The sequence below is a fragment of the Cetorhinus maximus genome, chromosome 13, assembly GCF_964194155.1.
Source record: "Cetorhinus maximus chromosome 13, sCetMax3.hap1.1, whole genome shotgun sequence".
Classification (NCBI taxonomy): Eukaryota; Metazoa; Chordata; class Chondrichthyes; order Lamniformes; family Cetorhinidae; genus Cetorhinus; species Cetorhinus maximus.
Window position 1 is genome coordinate 120,129,753 of NC_135891.1, and position 15,411 is coordinate 120,145,163.

At 49.9% G+C, this 15,411-nt stretch overlaps 1 protein-coding gene across 15 annotated transcripts in view; it reads right to left on the minus strand.

Moving 5' to 3' along the window:
- Positions 1–15,411, minus strand: part of myo9bl (myosin IXb-like) — a 134,823-nt gene that overhangs the window by 54,222 nt on the left and 65,190 nt on the right. For 6 of the 15 annotated variants that reach the window (XM_078556158.1, XM_078556157.1, XM_078556161.1 and 3 more), the window contains exons 8-19: positions 13,259–13,348; positions 12,562–12,678; positions 9,869–10,003; positions 9,409–9,530; positions 8,093–8,234; positions 7,346–7,544; positions 7,042–7,117; positions 5,733–5,855; positions 3,939–4,052; positions 2,768–2,807; positions 1,812–1,934; positions 1,433–1,513 (exon numbers count right to left, since the gene is read on the minus strand). In XM_078556158.1, coding sequence (XP_078412284.1) covers positions 1,433–1,513; positions 1,812–1,934; positions 2,768–2,807; positions 3,939–4,052; positions 5,733–5,855; positions 7,042–7,117; positions 7,346–7,544; positions 8,093–8,234; positions 9,409–9,530; positions 9,869–10,003; positions 12,562–12,678; positions 13,259–13,348 — 1,362 coding nt within the window. The remainder of the gene's footprint in view (positions 1–1,432; positions 1,514–1,811; positions 1,935–2,767; positions 2,808–3,938; positions 4,053–5,732; positions 5,856–7,041; positions 7,118–7,345; positions 7,545–8,092; positions 8,235–9,408; positions 9,531–9,868; positions 10,004–12,561; positions 12,679–13,258; positions 13,349–15,411) is intronic. The other 9 variants (XM_078556164.1, XM_078556170.1, XM_078556163.1 and 6 more) reach the window with 5 other exon arrangements.

A 15,411-nucleotide genomic window follows, 5' to 3' on the forward strand; every position in this document is an offset into this window, starting at 1 on the left:
TACTGGTGGGGGCAGGACTGTTGCTCTATAACACCTGGTGCTGGAGTAGCATTTCTTCTCAGAGTGATTGCCAATCAAATGAGGCTTTAGCTATGGTTCAGCACTGTCCCCTCAATCTCAGATTGCCGTAGATTCAAGAAGCTTTCCCGAGACTCGAGCGCCATTGTTCAGACTGACACACCCAGTGCCAGTATTTGAGGGAGTGCTGTACTGTCAGAGGTTCATCTTTTGAGTGAGACATCATGAAGAGGACCCATCTGCCCCCTCAGGTTGATCCCATAATACCATCTTGAAGTGCAGGTGAGTTCTCCCTGGTGTCCTGGGGCCAATATTGATCCTTCAAACAACATTGGTACATTGCTGTTTGTGGGATCTTGCTGTGCTCAAATTGGCTGCTGTGTTTTGTACATTACAACAGTGACCACACTTCAAAAATACTTCACAGGTATGAAGCAATTCCAGATATCCTGAGGATGTGTGAGGTGCTATAGAAAAGAAGTTCTTTCTATCTTTAATGTTGACATTTAGCACCAGGATTGGCCCTCAAGTTGGGGCTGGGGGGTGGACGGTGTGGTCTCCCGAATGCATAGGCTCAAGTTGTGGGGGCCCAACTCATTCACCAATATCTCGTACACTCACAGAGACCATCAGAGCAACTGGCATTTCCACAGTAGATGCAACCACAATAGCACCTCAAACACAAGGCACAGAAGCAGACTCCCCAAAGCCTGTCCACCATCTACAAGGCAAAAGTCAGGAGTGTGATGGAATACTCCCCACTTGCCTGGGTGAGTGCAGCTCCCACAACAATCAAGAAGCTGGACACGGTCCAGGACAAAGCAGCCTGCTTGATTGGCACCCCATCCACCACTTAAATATTCACTCCCTCCACAACCAATGTATAGTAGCAGCAGTGTGTACCAGCTACAAGATGCACCGCAGCAACTCACCAAAGCTTCCTTGACAGCATCTTCCAAACCCGCAACTTCTACCAGCTAACCAGTGCTTCCTAAACTTTTTCCTAAACTTGAGGATTTAAAGGGGCCTTGCAGCTGTCCGCATTCAGACAGAGTCCACGGTAGCCTTTCCTGCCTCGGAGCATGCGACTCCAAAATCCCGCCTCGTAAACCCACCAGGGTTCACGACTCTCAGTTTGAGATGCCCTGATCTGGAAGGACAAGGGAAGCAGACAGATGGGAACACGACCACCTGCAAGTTCCCCTCCAGGTCACACCCCATCCTGACTTGGAAATATATCCCCGTTGCTTCACTGTCACTGGGTCAAAATCCTGGACCTCCCTCCCTAACAGCACTGTGGACCATATGGACTGCAGTGGTTCAAGATGGTGGTTCATCACCACCTTCTCAAGGACAAATGCCTGAATCTCGTAAACGGATTAAAAAAAGACTCGGTTCTGAAAATGTTCCTTACCTTCTGAGCATTTGACCGGATACATCGAATGAAGAAAGGCTCAGCTTTACCCAGAGTCTCCATCAGTTTATTCAGAGAGGCCTGGAACATCAATCAGGTTCAATGTAAATATGCTGAAAACAATTTTTTACCCTGTCCGCCAGTACTGACACTCTCAGAGTTAGATGCAAAGTAAATCTCCCTCAACATTGTCCCCATCAAACACTCCCAGGGCAGGTACAGCACGGAGTTAGATACAGAGTAAAGCTCCCTCTACACTGTCCCCATCAAACACTCCCAGGACAGGTACAGCACAGGGTTAGATACAGAGTAAAGCTCCCTCTACACTGTCCCCATCAAACACTCCCAGGACAGGTACAGCACGGGGTTAGAGACTTGCCTGGAATTGAGCGCTGATGCTGGGGGGTTTCTTCTTCTTGTGTAGGTGCAGTAAGGACTTAGTGGTGCGATCATGAAGGGTCATTCGGACAATGTGCCTTAAAGAACTTGAGTCGATGAGCTTCTAGAGAAGGGTGAAGATTGGGTAGAGAAGGGATCAGCGAGAGTTTGGTTTAATATTGAACACATTGAACATTCGCTAGACTTTAGCAATAACACATTCTGCACCCCCTGCGATTTTCAAACTGGTTCAAGAGCTCATTCGTCACGTATTAAACCCGCTGGGGCGCAACCGGAAATGAACTTCAATAAATCTGATCGCCTGGGACCACAAAGATGGCCGTTTTGTCATAAAAATCCAACTGGTTCACTGAAGACATGGCCTCAAGCCCATGCTCTGTAATTGAGTCCCAATGCTTTTAGGACATGAGGGATAAACACTGGCTCAGCAACAATAAAGAATTTACAAGAACACAGTGCTGAAGGGTGCTGGAGTTCCTGCTCCTGGAGCAGAACGCTGGGCAATCTTACCACGAGGCCCAGAATTTTCCATGGAATTCAGAGCACTGGGGAGTAGATTCACTGGAATCCTGAGCCCACGACTCCTCAACCCCAAAGCCATGAGCACAGATCCTCAGGGAGCACCTTAACCTTGGATCTGCGTATGTGGACACAAAGCAGGAACAGTACCTACCCCATTATATCAGGAAAGACCAGCACTGCTGGTAATATTACATGTGAACAAGTTAAATGTTCATCATCAGTCTCAGCAACTTGAGATTAGAAGTTAGAAGGTTAATTGTTCCTTTGCCCAGTTAGTAGCTGCTTGGATATTTAGAGAGCAACATCAGGCTATAAAGCTACTTCACCAAGAAGAGCAGCTAACGTTTCATCATGATCCCAACTGAATATCAAATAATAAAAGGTCACAATACAATTATTCAAAAGGACATTTACCTTGGGAATGATCAGCTTTTGTTTCGAACTTTTATTTTTCCTGTTGAGATATCAAAGTGTTTTTTTTTAAAAATGTTTTTCTGAGAGTGTATCATTAGGGTTAGTCCAATCAGCAAGCAGCATGGGGAGTCAGGCACCAATGGGCAAAAAGCAAGTTGCTGAAAGTTGGAATTGCCGGTTCTGAGAGTGCAGGGATTGGCTGAGCGATGGGGCTCCTGGAAACACACAACCTGCCGGTGCTCCACATACCCCTCAGGGGCATTACAGCACAGGAAAGCTGGGGGAGGGGAGTGCGACTGGGGTGGGGTGGGGGGAGGGGTGTGCGATTTGGCAGAGGGGGGTTGTGGGAAGGGTATGCAACCATGGGGGTTCAAGAGGCATGAAAATAGGGGGCGAGAGGCATGCGACCAGGGTTGGAGGGGGGGGTGGTGGAAAACAGGGATGGGAGGGGTGTGCAACTGGATGGGGGCAGCTGTTGAGAGGTAACTGGTTTTTGACCGCCATATTGGAAATCAACCAACTTAACCCAAACCAGCATCAGATTTCAAAGGAGGATTTTAGGACGAGCACAGCAGTAATTTAGCGTGTGTGTCAGCTTTGGGATTTCTCAGCATTAAGGTTAAGATCTGCTCCAAACTTTGTCCAAACTATTTCCAAAGATGACAAAGCCCATGAATGTTTTAATAAGTGTTCAGTAATCCATGCACTCTGAGGGACTCAGTCACTGGCTTTCCACCTTCTCTTTAGACACTTATTACTGTCTTCATTTCTCCTGGGTGTAACTACATCAATCACTGGAGTTTATTCTCAGCACCTTCTCAGACTCAGTTTGTGTGCAGCAAGCTCGCAAACAAGTAAACAGAGGCTCTGTTACCCCCTCCCTCCGTGTTCACCCCTTCACAAGAGGGTGAAATGTTTCCTGTCACACTTTTCCAACTCTTTAATGGGGTTGGTGATCAGGAGCAGAGCTCGAGCGGTCGGCAGATCGACTCAGATTTTCAAGGCTTGTCTTTGGGTTGGTTTGTTAAAATGTTGTCACGCCTCAGATGGGTTTACATCCGAGGTGCCTGAATTATCCTTACACCCAGAGAAAAGGGAAAACAGAAAGCTGGTCTAAAGGTAAGGGACCAACCAGGGCAGGTGGAGGCAAGACAGCTCAAAGGAAACTCACAGGAAGTGGCCATGGGATCTCTCGAGGCCTCTCAATGGTTTGAGGCGGGTGTGGGGGTCATCACTGTACTCAGCCCATCCCCGAATACTCCTCATCAACTGGGCATGCAACTCACTAGCAGGCCATTCCCGGGAGAGAAAGAGAAAGAGTGTGTGAGAGAAGAAGTAATGAAGAGAGAGTTAAAGAGGGGACCAATCACCAAAAAAGGCACAAAAGTTATCAGCAAGGCTGTCACCGTGGCAACAAGGCTACATGCCAGACCATGACCTTATGCTCCAAAGCCATATTCATACCCAGAGTCTCAGCAGATTCTGAATGAGCCACAATGCAGTTAACAATATCCCTGTGGCCCCCGATTGTTAACCCCAAACCCAGCAAACAGCTGGGAACAGGTCTGATATTGAGATCACAAATTCAAAGTCCAGCACAGCAAACTGCGAGGCTAAAATCAATTAATCTGGTCATTTACAGAAAAAAAATGAAAACTGCTGGATTGTTGTCAAGACCCAAACTGGGTCATTAATGTCCTCTGGAGAAAGGGAAACTCCACGTGACTCCAGCCCCACATTTATGTCGTCAACTCTTTTGCCCTCAGGGGATAGGCACATCCCAAAAACAAATTGAAAAGACAAGAGACACATTGTTAGATTAATCTATTAATAGAAAACGACTTTCACTCCATGTTAGTCTCTGTAAGAGGGTTAAATATTGGAATGGAAAGCCTTTAGCCATGAGGCAATGTTCCAACTGGAGTCTTTCCTGATGCAGCCTTGAACGTCTTGTCTCCGTGCTCCAAGCATTCCATTTCCCAACATTACTTACCTCAACGTTTCAATTCCACATCATCAGAGAGAAATCTAAAGTTGTGGTATTCCATCTGCTTTCCCCATGTGGTCAAACAGCACTGTTGTTAGCAGAATTTCTCAGACAGACATCTCTCTCCTCCCCTCCCTTCCTTCCTAACCACCAAACCTACACCTCCTCTCCTGCCATTCAAAGCCACTTCCGGGGGCTCCGGCATTCTCATTGCACCCAGATCTTCCAAAGATTATTGAAGGTGAAGAGGCCTGGATTCTCCAGGAAGAGGTGCAAAGTCCCAGAGGACCCACCTGCTAAATGGCCAAACACAACTGGTCACTTTCTGCTAATTTCACCCAGTGTGGGCGGGTTTTATATCTGGGAAAACAAAGAAACACGATCCAAATCTGGAGCTCGATTCAATCAGCTCTAATTGATAAACAAGAAGCAAATGGAGTCTTGGCCTTTTTCTTAAGGGGGGTTGGAACACAAAGGGGAGGAAGTGATGCTTCAGATCTACATAGCTTTGGTCAAACCCTCTTCTGGAGTAACTGAGTTCAGTTCTGGGCGTCGCACCTCAGGAAGGCGATATTGGCCTTGGAGGGGGAGCAGCGCAGGTTCACCAGAATGGTACCGGGGCTAAAAGGGTTAAATTATAAGGAGAGGTTGAAACAATTTGGTTCCTATTCCCTTGTGTTTAGAAAGTTGAGGGGTGATTAATCGAGGTGTTTAAACTATTAAAAGGATTTGGTTGGGAATATATTTCGACAGACATTATTTGCTCTGGTGGAGCACTCTATAAAATGGGAGTGAATGTGAATTGAGTCAATTGGAATTTGAAGTTTGGATCAACAAGGTATTTATTTCCAGCTGGTTGGATAAATCGGAGGGCAGCTTGATGTCTGTACTGAGAGTGCCTGGAGACATGGCACTAACACAGGCTGGCTGTTTGCCTTGGGTAGTGCCTCCGCTGAAGAGGAATTTCCTCTAACTCACTTCTTGCTGTTGTAATGAGCAAAGATGTCTTCAAATGGCTCAAAATGGAAATCTTCACAAGTGGTTTCAAAAGAAAAATCGAGCACAGAACGGCTGTAAAACAGACAGGGAGACGAGGGCAGGCTGAACACAGAGAAACCACCTTATCAATCCTTCAGTCCTCTTTGTCTACTTCAAACAACACACTCACCACCCTTCTAGTTAAAAGGCAAAGACACAAAAGGTGCCGTGTTTCATTGGAATTCACAAACCGTTTTTAAACACAAACATAGACAAGAATAAAGCAAATAAAGCATTATAAACACAATGAACTGAACGAATCTCCTTCCCTAAAGCACATCGTTTATAGGTGAGCAATCCCACTGTTTATAGACTTGGGGTCTTCATGAAAGACCAGGCGTGTGGTAGTGCAGTGGTGATGTTACTGGATGACTGATACAGGGAACATGAGCTCAAATCCCACCAGGGCTGTCTGAGAATTTGAATTGTCATAAAAACCCAACTGGAATCCTTTGGGGAAGGAAGCCTGCTCTCCTCACCTGGTCTGGGTCTTAAGCTCTGGAAGGTTCCCCCAGATCTTTCCACCTTCCTCTCAACCTTTAAGAGGCACTTTAAAATCTACCTTTTGCCCAAGCTTTTTGTCACTTGATCTAATAGCTCCTTATATGACTCAGTGTCAAATTTTGTTTCCTATTGCTCCTATGAAGTACCTTGGCACGACTTACTGCATTAAGTGTGCTATATAAGTACAACTTATGCATAACTCTGGTCCCATATCAATGAAGTTGACTCCTAACTGCCCTCTGAACTTATCTAGCAAGCCCGTCAGTTCTGGGACCCATTGCTACTTTCTCTGGGCAATTAGGGTCAGGTGACAATCAATGTTAACCCTGCCAGCGATGACTGAGTGATTGGCTTCTGTCGACTGGCATCAGGAATTGTTCCTTTGAGTGAAACAATCAATCAGAAAGTGTCACCAGAGGGAGTGCCACAGGCGGTCTTGGTGCCAAGAGGTTGGCACAGCACCATTCAAATACTGACACAATTAACCACGCCAAGGTTACATACTCCAAACATTACCCTTTACTCCTTGGGCAGTACATCCACAGGTCAGTTCCTGGTGATCATGCTCACCCAGTTATCTTGCTATCACAGGTTTAACTCCAACTCTGCACCATCAGGTACTGATTGCCCCCGCACTCCATTCATTCCAACTGTGATGGGCACTTTAGGGGTTAACTCCTCACCTCCCCCCCACTCCTCCCACCACACACATAATCCCCCCCCCGCTTCCCACAATGATTCTCACCGATAGGGTTTTTCTATTTGAGTGTTTGCTCGTTGCAGCTCTCCAAGAGGCACACGGGACCCACGGCGATTCATTCCTGCAAAGGACGACGATATCAGAATGGCAAACACGATCACCACCTCTGCCCCCTGCCCCCTATCCCCCTCTCCTTACTCATTCACCCCGTGCCCTTGAACCTCACCACTCATCCCTCCCATCTCCCCTCCTCAGGCAGGCTTTGCTCCAGACCTCCCACCCTTTCCCCTTCTCACCCCGCCTCTCCCACCGCCCCCCCCGCCCATTCCCCCAAAACCAGGTCCTGTACCCGCTGCAGTTTTCTGTGCCCAATGCTGCCCAGCCTGTTTGAACGCTGCCACAGCTCGGATCGCAGCCCGAAGGGTCGACCAGCGAAACACGGACACGGGATCCATCCCAATCAATTCCCGGATAAACGCACTGTCGCTACTTCGCAGAAGCGCCACGATGTCAGGACGCATGTAATCAGTGTTCTTCTCCCGGAAATCCTGGTTGAGGTGAGGGAAATAAATCAGAAGGTCAGTCAGCTTGAAGAAAGGCTGGGTGGGGGTGGGGCGTGTTTTGAGCAACAGGGAAGGGGAGGGGGAGAGAGAGAGAGAGAGAGAGAGTGAAAGGGGAAGAGAGACAGTAGATATTCCAGCTTCCAACATTAATCACCAATCAGGAGCCGACAGCCTGACACATTCCTGTGGAGGTCAGGAGCCCCATATCAGCCCTGGCTCTGTGGGTATCTCTCTCATACCTCCGAGTCAGAGGGACAGGGCTTTGGGCCGCACTCCAGAGACTTGAGCCCACAAGCCATGCTGACACTCCCAGAGCAGGACTGAGGGAATGCTGCATCGTCAGAGGTGCTGTTGTTCAGATAAGGCATTAACCTTGAGGCCCAGTCTCCCCACTTACATGGATGTAAAAGATCCCATGGCCACTATTCCAAAAAGGAGCGACCTGCACCCCACAATGGCAGGGCCTTTGTGAAAAGGGAAGGAGAAATCAAGGTGCATCAAAGGAATAGATAGTAGCCAGTACTGGTCCACACCTTGATCTGGTATTTGACTCTGCCAGCGAAGTGTTGGATGATGAAGGCCGGCTCCATCACCGGGGTTCCCACAAAAAATCGATTATCCTCGTGCTGCTGCTTCAACTTGGCCAGAAGGGTCTGATTGGTGGCGTGGGGGAAACTAGTAATGGAGAAAGGATGCACCACGTCAGTGCGACATGCAAACGCATGCCCACCCTCACACACGTGCCCACCCTCACATGCATGCTTACTCTCACACACGTGCCCACCCTCACATGCATGCTCACTCTCACACACGTGCCCACCCTCACATGCATGCTCACCCTCACACACGTGCCCACCCTCACATGCATGCTCACCCTCACACGTGCCCACACTCACATGCATGCTCACTCTCACACACGTGCCCACACTCACATGCATGCTCACTCACACACTCTCACACGTGCCCACCCTCACACACGTGCCCACCCTCACACACGTGCCCACCCTCACACACGTGCCCACCCTCACACACGTGCCCACCCTCACACTCACATGCATGGTCACTCGCACACCCTCACATGATCTCACACTTGCACACGCACTCACACATGCTCACCCTCACATGCATGCAATTTTCACTCATGCGCTCACACACTCCCTGAAAACCACTGCTAGCAACTCCTGCCCAGTCAGACTTTAAATATGATGAAACTTCCATCCAGACACAATTCCTGTCAACACCTTCCATTGATATTTCTTAACTCCACACTATCTGATGGAAACTAGGCACTCAGGAATTGCTTGATAGCGCCATATTGCCACTAGTGGCAGATCAGTGTAATTATAGCATGACAAGTTTACATAGGCTTTGTCCACTATATTTGTGATCACCAAAAAAGTGTAATGGAATTATAAGAACAGAATATATGAATTCAAATAGAAACTCAATTACTGCTGCAGCTCCAGATTTAATTATACTCCACACTCTTAACCCATCTGCTACATCATGAACATCAGTTAATATTGACTAGTATTTAAAACATTTCTAGATAGCTCACTCAAATGACAAAATCCTTCTGCGTGAGACTTATATCAACTCACTCAGCCATTGTATTCTTCCTCTTTCCTTCCTCCACTCTTGCTTCTTCTCAATTTTCCAGTCTCCCTAACGCTCTCCCTCCTTCCATCCATCTCCCTACCCCTCTCTTTCCTTTCATCTCCCTATCTCCTCCCTCGGTCTATCCGGCCGTTCCCCCTCTATACTTCGAATGCAGGAACGTGAACTGAGGTTACCCCACTCTTCCTGCCCCCAGTCCCACCCTCCTCCCCGCCCCTGGTTCCTCTCGTACTTGCTCTCCTCATCCAGGAGGTGAAAAAGTCCAGTTGGCTTCTTGCTGATCAAGTGGATGCAGCCGACATTGTCGGTGTAATCAATGTTGTGCCAGGTTATACCCTCACTCTGATATTCCTCCTGTAAAACAAACAGAAAGACTACTTCAGGGATTGACGTGGGGCTGCTTTCAACAGGATGCTCACTACGATACTGAATGTGCCAAAAGATCACTGAGGTCAGAAAAACCGTTGGGGCAGAATAGTAGAAACCTGGAGTTTACCACAAACGCCTCACCAAATTTAATCTCAGGCACGCGACAGGTTCCACTCCTCCCAGCCCCCGAGAGTGGCTCCTTCCCCAAACACCCACACATCCCACTCCCCCGACACTGAAGTAATGCCATCGCTGTGGGAAAGAACCGTCATGCTCTCTGGATTGAAGGCCAGATTCGGGGAGGGTGAAAGGTCGCTTCTCACCTGCTCCAGTTTGAAGATGTGCTGGTTGAAGTAATACTGCAGCTGCTCATTAGCATAATTTATGCAAAACTGCTCAAAGCTGTTGTTCGGAAAATCCTCGAAACCGAAAATATCCAGAACTCCGATTGACAAACACTGTGAGAAAAGAACGGGCAACCAAGGTGGGGCAGAGGGGAGGGGGAAGAGAGAGAGAGAGAGGGATGGGGTGGAGAGAGAGAGAGAGAGGGGTGGGGGGGAGAGAGCCGGGGTGCAGAGAGAGGTCGGGGGGGAGAGAGAGAGGCGGGGGGGGAGAGAGAGAGGCGGGGGGGGAGAGAGAGAGGCGGGGGGGGAGAGAGAGAGGCGGGGGGGGAGAGAGAGAGGCGGGGGGGAGAGAGAGAGGCGGGGGGGGGAAGAGAGAGAGGCGGGGGGGGGGAGAGAGAGAGGCGGGGGGGGAGAGAGAGAGGCGGGGGGGGAGAGAGAGAGGCGGGGGGGAGAGAGAGGCGGGGGGGAGAGAGAGAGGCGGGGGGGGAGAGAGAGAGGCGGGGGGGAGAGAGAGAGGCGGGGGGGGAGAGAGAGAGGCGGGGGGGAGAGAGAGAGAGGCGGGGGGGGAGAGAGAGAGAGGTGGGGGGGAAGAGAGAGGCGGGGGGGAGAGAGAGAGGCAGGGGGGGGAGAGAGAGAGGCAGGGGGGGAGAGAGAGAGGCGGGGGGAGAGAGAGAGAGGCGGGGGGAGAGAGAGAGAGGCGGGGGGAGAGAGAGAGAGGCGGGGGAGAGAGAGAGAGGCGGGGGGGAGAGAGAGAGAGAGGCGGGGGGGAGAGAGAGAGAGGCGGGGGGAGAGAGAGAGAGGCGGGGGGGGGAGAGAGAGAGAGGCGGGGGGGAAAAAGAGTTGGGGGGGAAAGAGAGTTGGGGGGGCAAAGAGAGTTGGGGGGGCAAAGAGAGTTGGGGGGGCAAAGAGAGTTGGGGGGGCAAAGAGAGTTGGGGGGGCAAAGAGAGTTGGGGGGGCAAAGAGAGTTGGGGGGGCAAAGAGAGTTGGGGGGGCAAAGAGAGTTGGGGGTGGCAAAGAGAGTTGGGGGGGCAAAGAGAGTTGGGGGGGCAAAGAGAGTTGGGGGGGCAAAGAGAGTTGGGGGGGCAAAGAGAGTTGGGGGGGCAAAGAGAGTTGGGGGGGCAAAGAGAGTTGGGGGGGCAAAGAGAGTTGGGGGGGCAAAGAGAGTTGGGGGAGAAAAGAGAGTTGGGGGGGGAAAGAGAGTTGGGGGGGCAAAGAGAGTTGGGGGGGCAAAGAGAGTTGGGGGGGCAAAGAGAGTTGGGGGGGCAAAGAGAGTTGGGGGGGCAAAGAGAGTTGGGGGGGCAAAGAGAATTGGGGGGGGGAAAGAGAATTGGGGGGAGAGTTGGGGGGGAAAGAGAGTTGGGGGGGAAAGAGAGTTGGGGGGGCAAAGAGAGTTGGGGGGGGGGGAAAGAGAGTTGGGGGGGGGGGAAAGAAAGTTGGGGGGGGGAAAGAGAGTTGGGGGGGGGGGGAAAGAGAGTTGGGGGGGGAAAGAGAGTTGGGGGGGGAAAGAGAGTTGGGGGGGGGAAAGAGAGTTGGGGGGGAAAGAGAGTTGGGGGGGGGGAAAGAGAGTTGGGGGGGGGGAAAGAGAGTTGGGGGGGAAAGAGAGTTGGGGGGGGGAAAGAGAGTTGGGGGGGAAGAGAGTTGGGGGGGAAAGAGAGTTGGGGGGGGAAAGAGAGTTGGGGGGGGAAGAGAGTTGGGGGGGGAAAGAGAGTTGGGGGGGAAGAGAGTTGGGGGGGGAAGAGAGTTGGGGGGGGAAAAAGAGTTGGGGGGGGAAAGAGAGTTGGGGGGGGAAAGAGAGTTGGGGGGGGAAAGAGAGTTGGGGGGGGAAAGAGAGTTGGGGGGGGAAAGAGAGTTGGGGGGGCAAAGAGAGTTGGGGGGGGAAAGAGAGTTGGGGGGGGAAAGAGAGTTGGGGGGGGAAAGAGAGTTGGGGGGGAAAAGAGAGTTGGGGGGGGAAAGAGAGTTGGGGGGGGAAAGAGAGTTGGGGGGGGAAAGAGAGTTGGGGGGGGAAAGAGAGTTGGGGGGGGGAAGAGAGTTGGGGGGGGGAAGAGAGATGGGGGAAAGAGAGTTGGGGGGGGAAAGAGAGATGGGGGAAGAGAGTTGGGGGGGAAGAGAGAGTTGGGGGGACAGAGGTAGAAGATAGAGGGGTAGGTGAGAGATGGAGGGGGAGGGGGGACACAGCAGGTGAGAGCAGCAAATAAACATGGTCAATCCCGCAGCACATTTCTGATTGTCTCCCATTCTCCCCACCTCTCCCGAAGCCTTTGGCCCTCAGTAAGGGGTAAGTTCCATTGGCCAACATTCAGCCTAAAGTCCTTGACAGAGTACATCAGCAAGCTGCTCCACCACAAAGGCATCACACATAAGCATGGGGACACTCTGTATTGAGCCTCCATCTGCAGGAGCACTTTCTCTGATGTTTTAGCCAAGATTTGATAATTTAGCTCAGTATGAACAGACAGCATGGTTCAGATGGCACTGGCCACAATGACCTATCCTCCAGGTCCGGGTTAGTCCAGACCATTGTGTCCAGGCTCTATATCTCCTCCCTGAGATGCAGAGCCCAGAGCTGAACACCGTTATTCCAGTTGAGATCAGATCACTTCCTCCCCTTTGTATTGTGGCTCCCACACCATAAGTTGCCGCTACTATAGTGAGATTGCTGGGCGCTGTTTTACCATTACTGACTCCTCCATATCCTTCTTGTTCAGGAGAGCATGATTAATCCGAAGAACAATCCAGTCAAAAAGTGCAGTGTAGAGAGACTTAGCCATGGAGTCTCGAGTAGTTACAGCCTGAAAAACACCATAAAACAGCCAGTCAGAGCACGTCACTGCTCACAGACATTTAGACTGGGTTAGTCTAAGCCATAATATCTGGCCCTCCAGTCCAGGCCACAGTGTCCAACTCTCCTTTGTGAATCTAGCATCAAAGCCACAGCAAACCCACTCAAGACTCCCACAGTTCACAGTTGAATGACCATCAGGAAGCTGACTTTGCCCTTTTAAGTACAGGAATGCTGAAGTTAATTGTAGCCCAATTCCATCATGGAATGAGATCAGCTGACTCATACAAGACGGGCATGGAATCTGCTCCTTTCCTGCTGTATGTGTGAACTCAGTATATTTATCCGGCAAATCACTGGTCAGTGTAAAAATATTTCCCGATGCAGAAGAACAGGAACTGTCGAGGTTTTCAACCCCATCTTACTGAGTTTGTCAGGGCCAGAGTCTCCACTTCAGACCAGATGCAGCCCAGGCCTGACACACACGGCTAGGCCTGTGTTACAGATTCCACAGCAGGTGAATTCCAAGCACCAAAACCAAACCACCCCCTGTCACGGGCGTAAGAGCTGAATTCTACAGTGCGACTTACCTCATTGTGGCTGTAGGGCAAAATCAGCTTCTCGCCAACTGTCACCGTCTTCCTCTTTGTCAAAGCCTCAACCAACATGTCCCGCTTCACCTGTTGAACACAGGAGGAGAGAGATCAGCACTTGGACCAGAGACTGCAGTTCTGCACAGTCTGCTCTCCATATTACAAACAGGATATGGAGGCACTGGAGAAGGTGCAAAAAAACATTCACTCAAATGATACCAGAACTGAGAGGTTATAACTATAAGGAAAGACTGAATAGAATGAGGAACACTTATCTCTGGAAAAGAGAAGACTGAGGGGTGACCTGATGAAATTATGAAGGGGATTTGATAGAGGAGAGGTTGTGAAAATATTTCACTTGTGGAGGAGACCAGAACTCAGGGCTGTCAGTATGGTAGTCACTAATAAATCCAATCGGGAATTCAGGAGAAACTTCTTTACCCAGAGAGTGGTGAGAATGTGGAACTCACTACCACAGAGAGCGGTTGAGGTGAATTGCACAGATTTAAGGAGAATTTGGATAAACACGGAGGGGAAACAGGAATAGAAAGATACGGTGATAGACTGAGGTGAAGTTGGGGGCAGGAGGGAGGAAACTCTTGTGGAGCATAAACACCAGCAGGGAGCAGATAAGAACAGATGGCCCTTTCTCTGCTGTGTAAATTAATCTGGCAGAAAACAACCAGAGCAAAGATCAGGGAGAAAGATTGTCTCTCCTCAGGGAAGGTGCCAGTTTTGGGGAATGGGGTCAGAAAGGAGGAATGGGGGTAAGGAGAGGGTTAAGTGTTTGGGAGTGGGGGTGGGCGGGGGGGTGGGGTAGCTGGACAGGTTCCCCTGGCAATCAGCTGGCCTTTCACTGTTCAATAAAGGGAGCAATCACCTTCCGCCAGGCCAGAATCAGAGGCCATCCTGACCAGTGTGGCTCAATGGGCAGCACATGTAGCCACTGAACCATTCCAGAGCACAGCTGATTCTATTTGGAAAGGAGTTTCTATACATTCACCCACCAGGAGGCTTTTAATTCGTGCAGAGGATGTGGGCGTCGCTGGCAAGGCCAGCATGTATTGCCCATCCCTAATTGCCCTTGAGAAGGTGGTGGTGAGCTGCCTTCTTGAGCCGCTGCAGTCCATGTGATATAGGTACAACCACAGTGCTGTTAGGGAGGGAGTTTCCAGGATTTTGATCCAGCGACAGTGAAGGAACGGCGATATATAGGGAATCCTATTCACCACACCCTTGTTAATTGTATAATTGTATTTAATTGCATGCGGTGATCCCAGCTGAGGTTACCACTAGATTCCAGGGTGGAACTCGGGTTGATAGATCCTAACTTTTATTTTTTGTTTAGAAACGTGGAGAGTGGTTACCGAACAGAGTCACAGAAGTCAGCTGAAGAGCTTTTAAGAAAATAAAACATTTATTAAACAAGAAAAGATGAACTATATTATAATACTCCTTCACCCACTACTATACCTTCACAGATATTCATAGACTTGTAAGGATAACGCAAGTTACAAAAGCTATCTTATACTCTAATGTTCACAATAAGTACACAGTCCATGTAAACAAATAGGTGACCTGTGGTCAGGCACACCACTCTCTGAAACCATGTGACAGATGCAACCCCAAACAGATTCCATGGATCTCTCAACTTCCCCCAGATGCTTGTCACATCGTGAGCAAACTGGTCTCACTGATCTCCATCTTTTACATGAGGGTTTCCAATCTCCACTCTCCAAGAACACACTCTGGAATCCTCTCCCAAAAGACACTCTCAGACACCTTCCACAAGGGCCCACCTCTACGGTTTTGAACTCTCCTTCCGATGTTCCTCTCCCCTGGATCGCCATGTACATTCAAGCTTTCTTCCATGCACTCACTCTCAGGTACTCAGCCATGCCAACAGAACGCTACTGCTTCACATGCCCATAGTAAAGAGCTACAGCTGTCTTCAGTTGTCTCCTTGGACCTTTTCGCTTCTTGCAAGCCTTCATTGCTTTAAATCTGCTTCCAGTAGCTTTCTTCTCTTGAAGCTTAGAGCCTTCCTCTCTGCTCCTTACTTTCACATCCACAGAACAGGACCTTTTCCAGATTCCTGTCCTTGTCCTTTGACTAGACTGTCCTCTTGGGACCTTTTCTGTTCCACACAC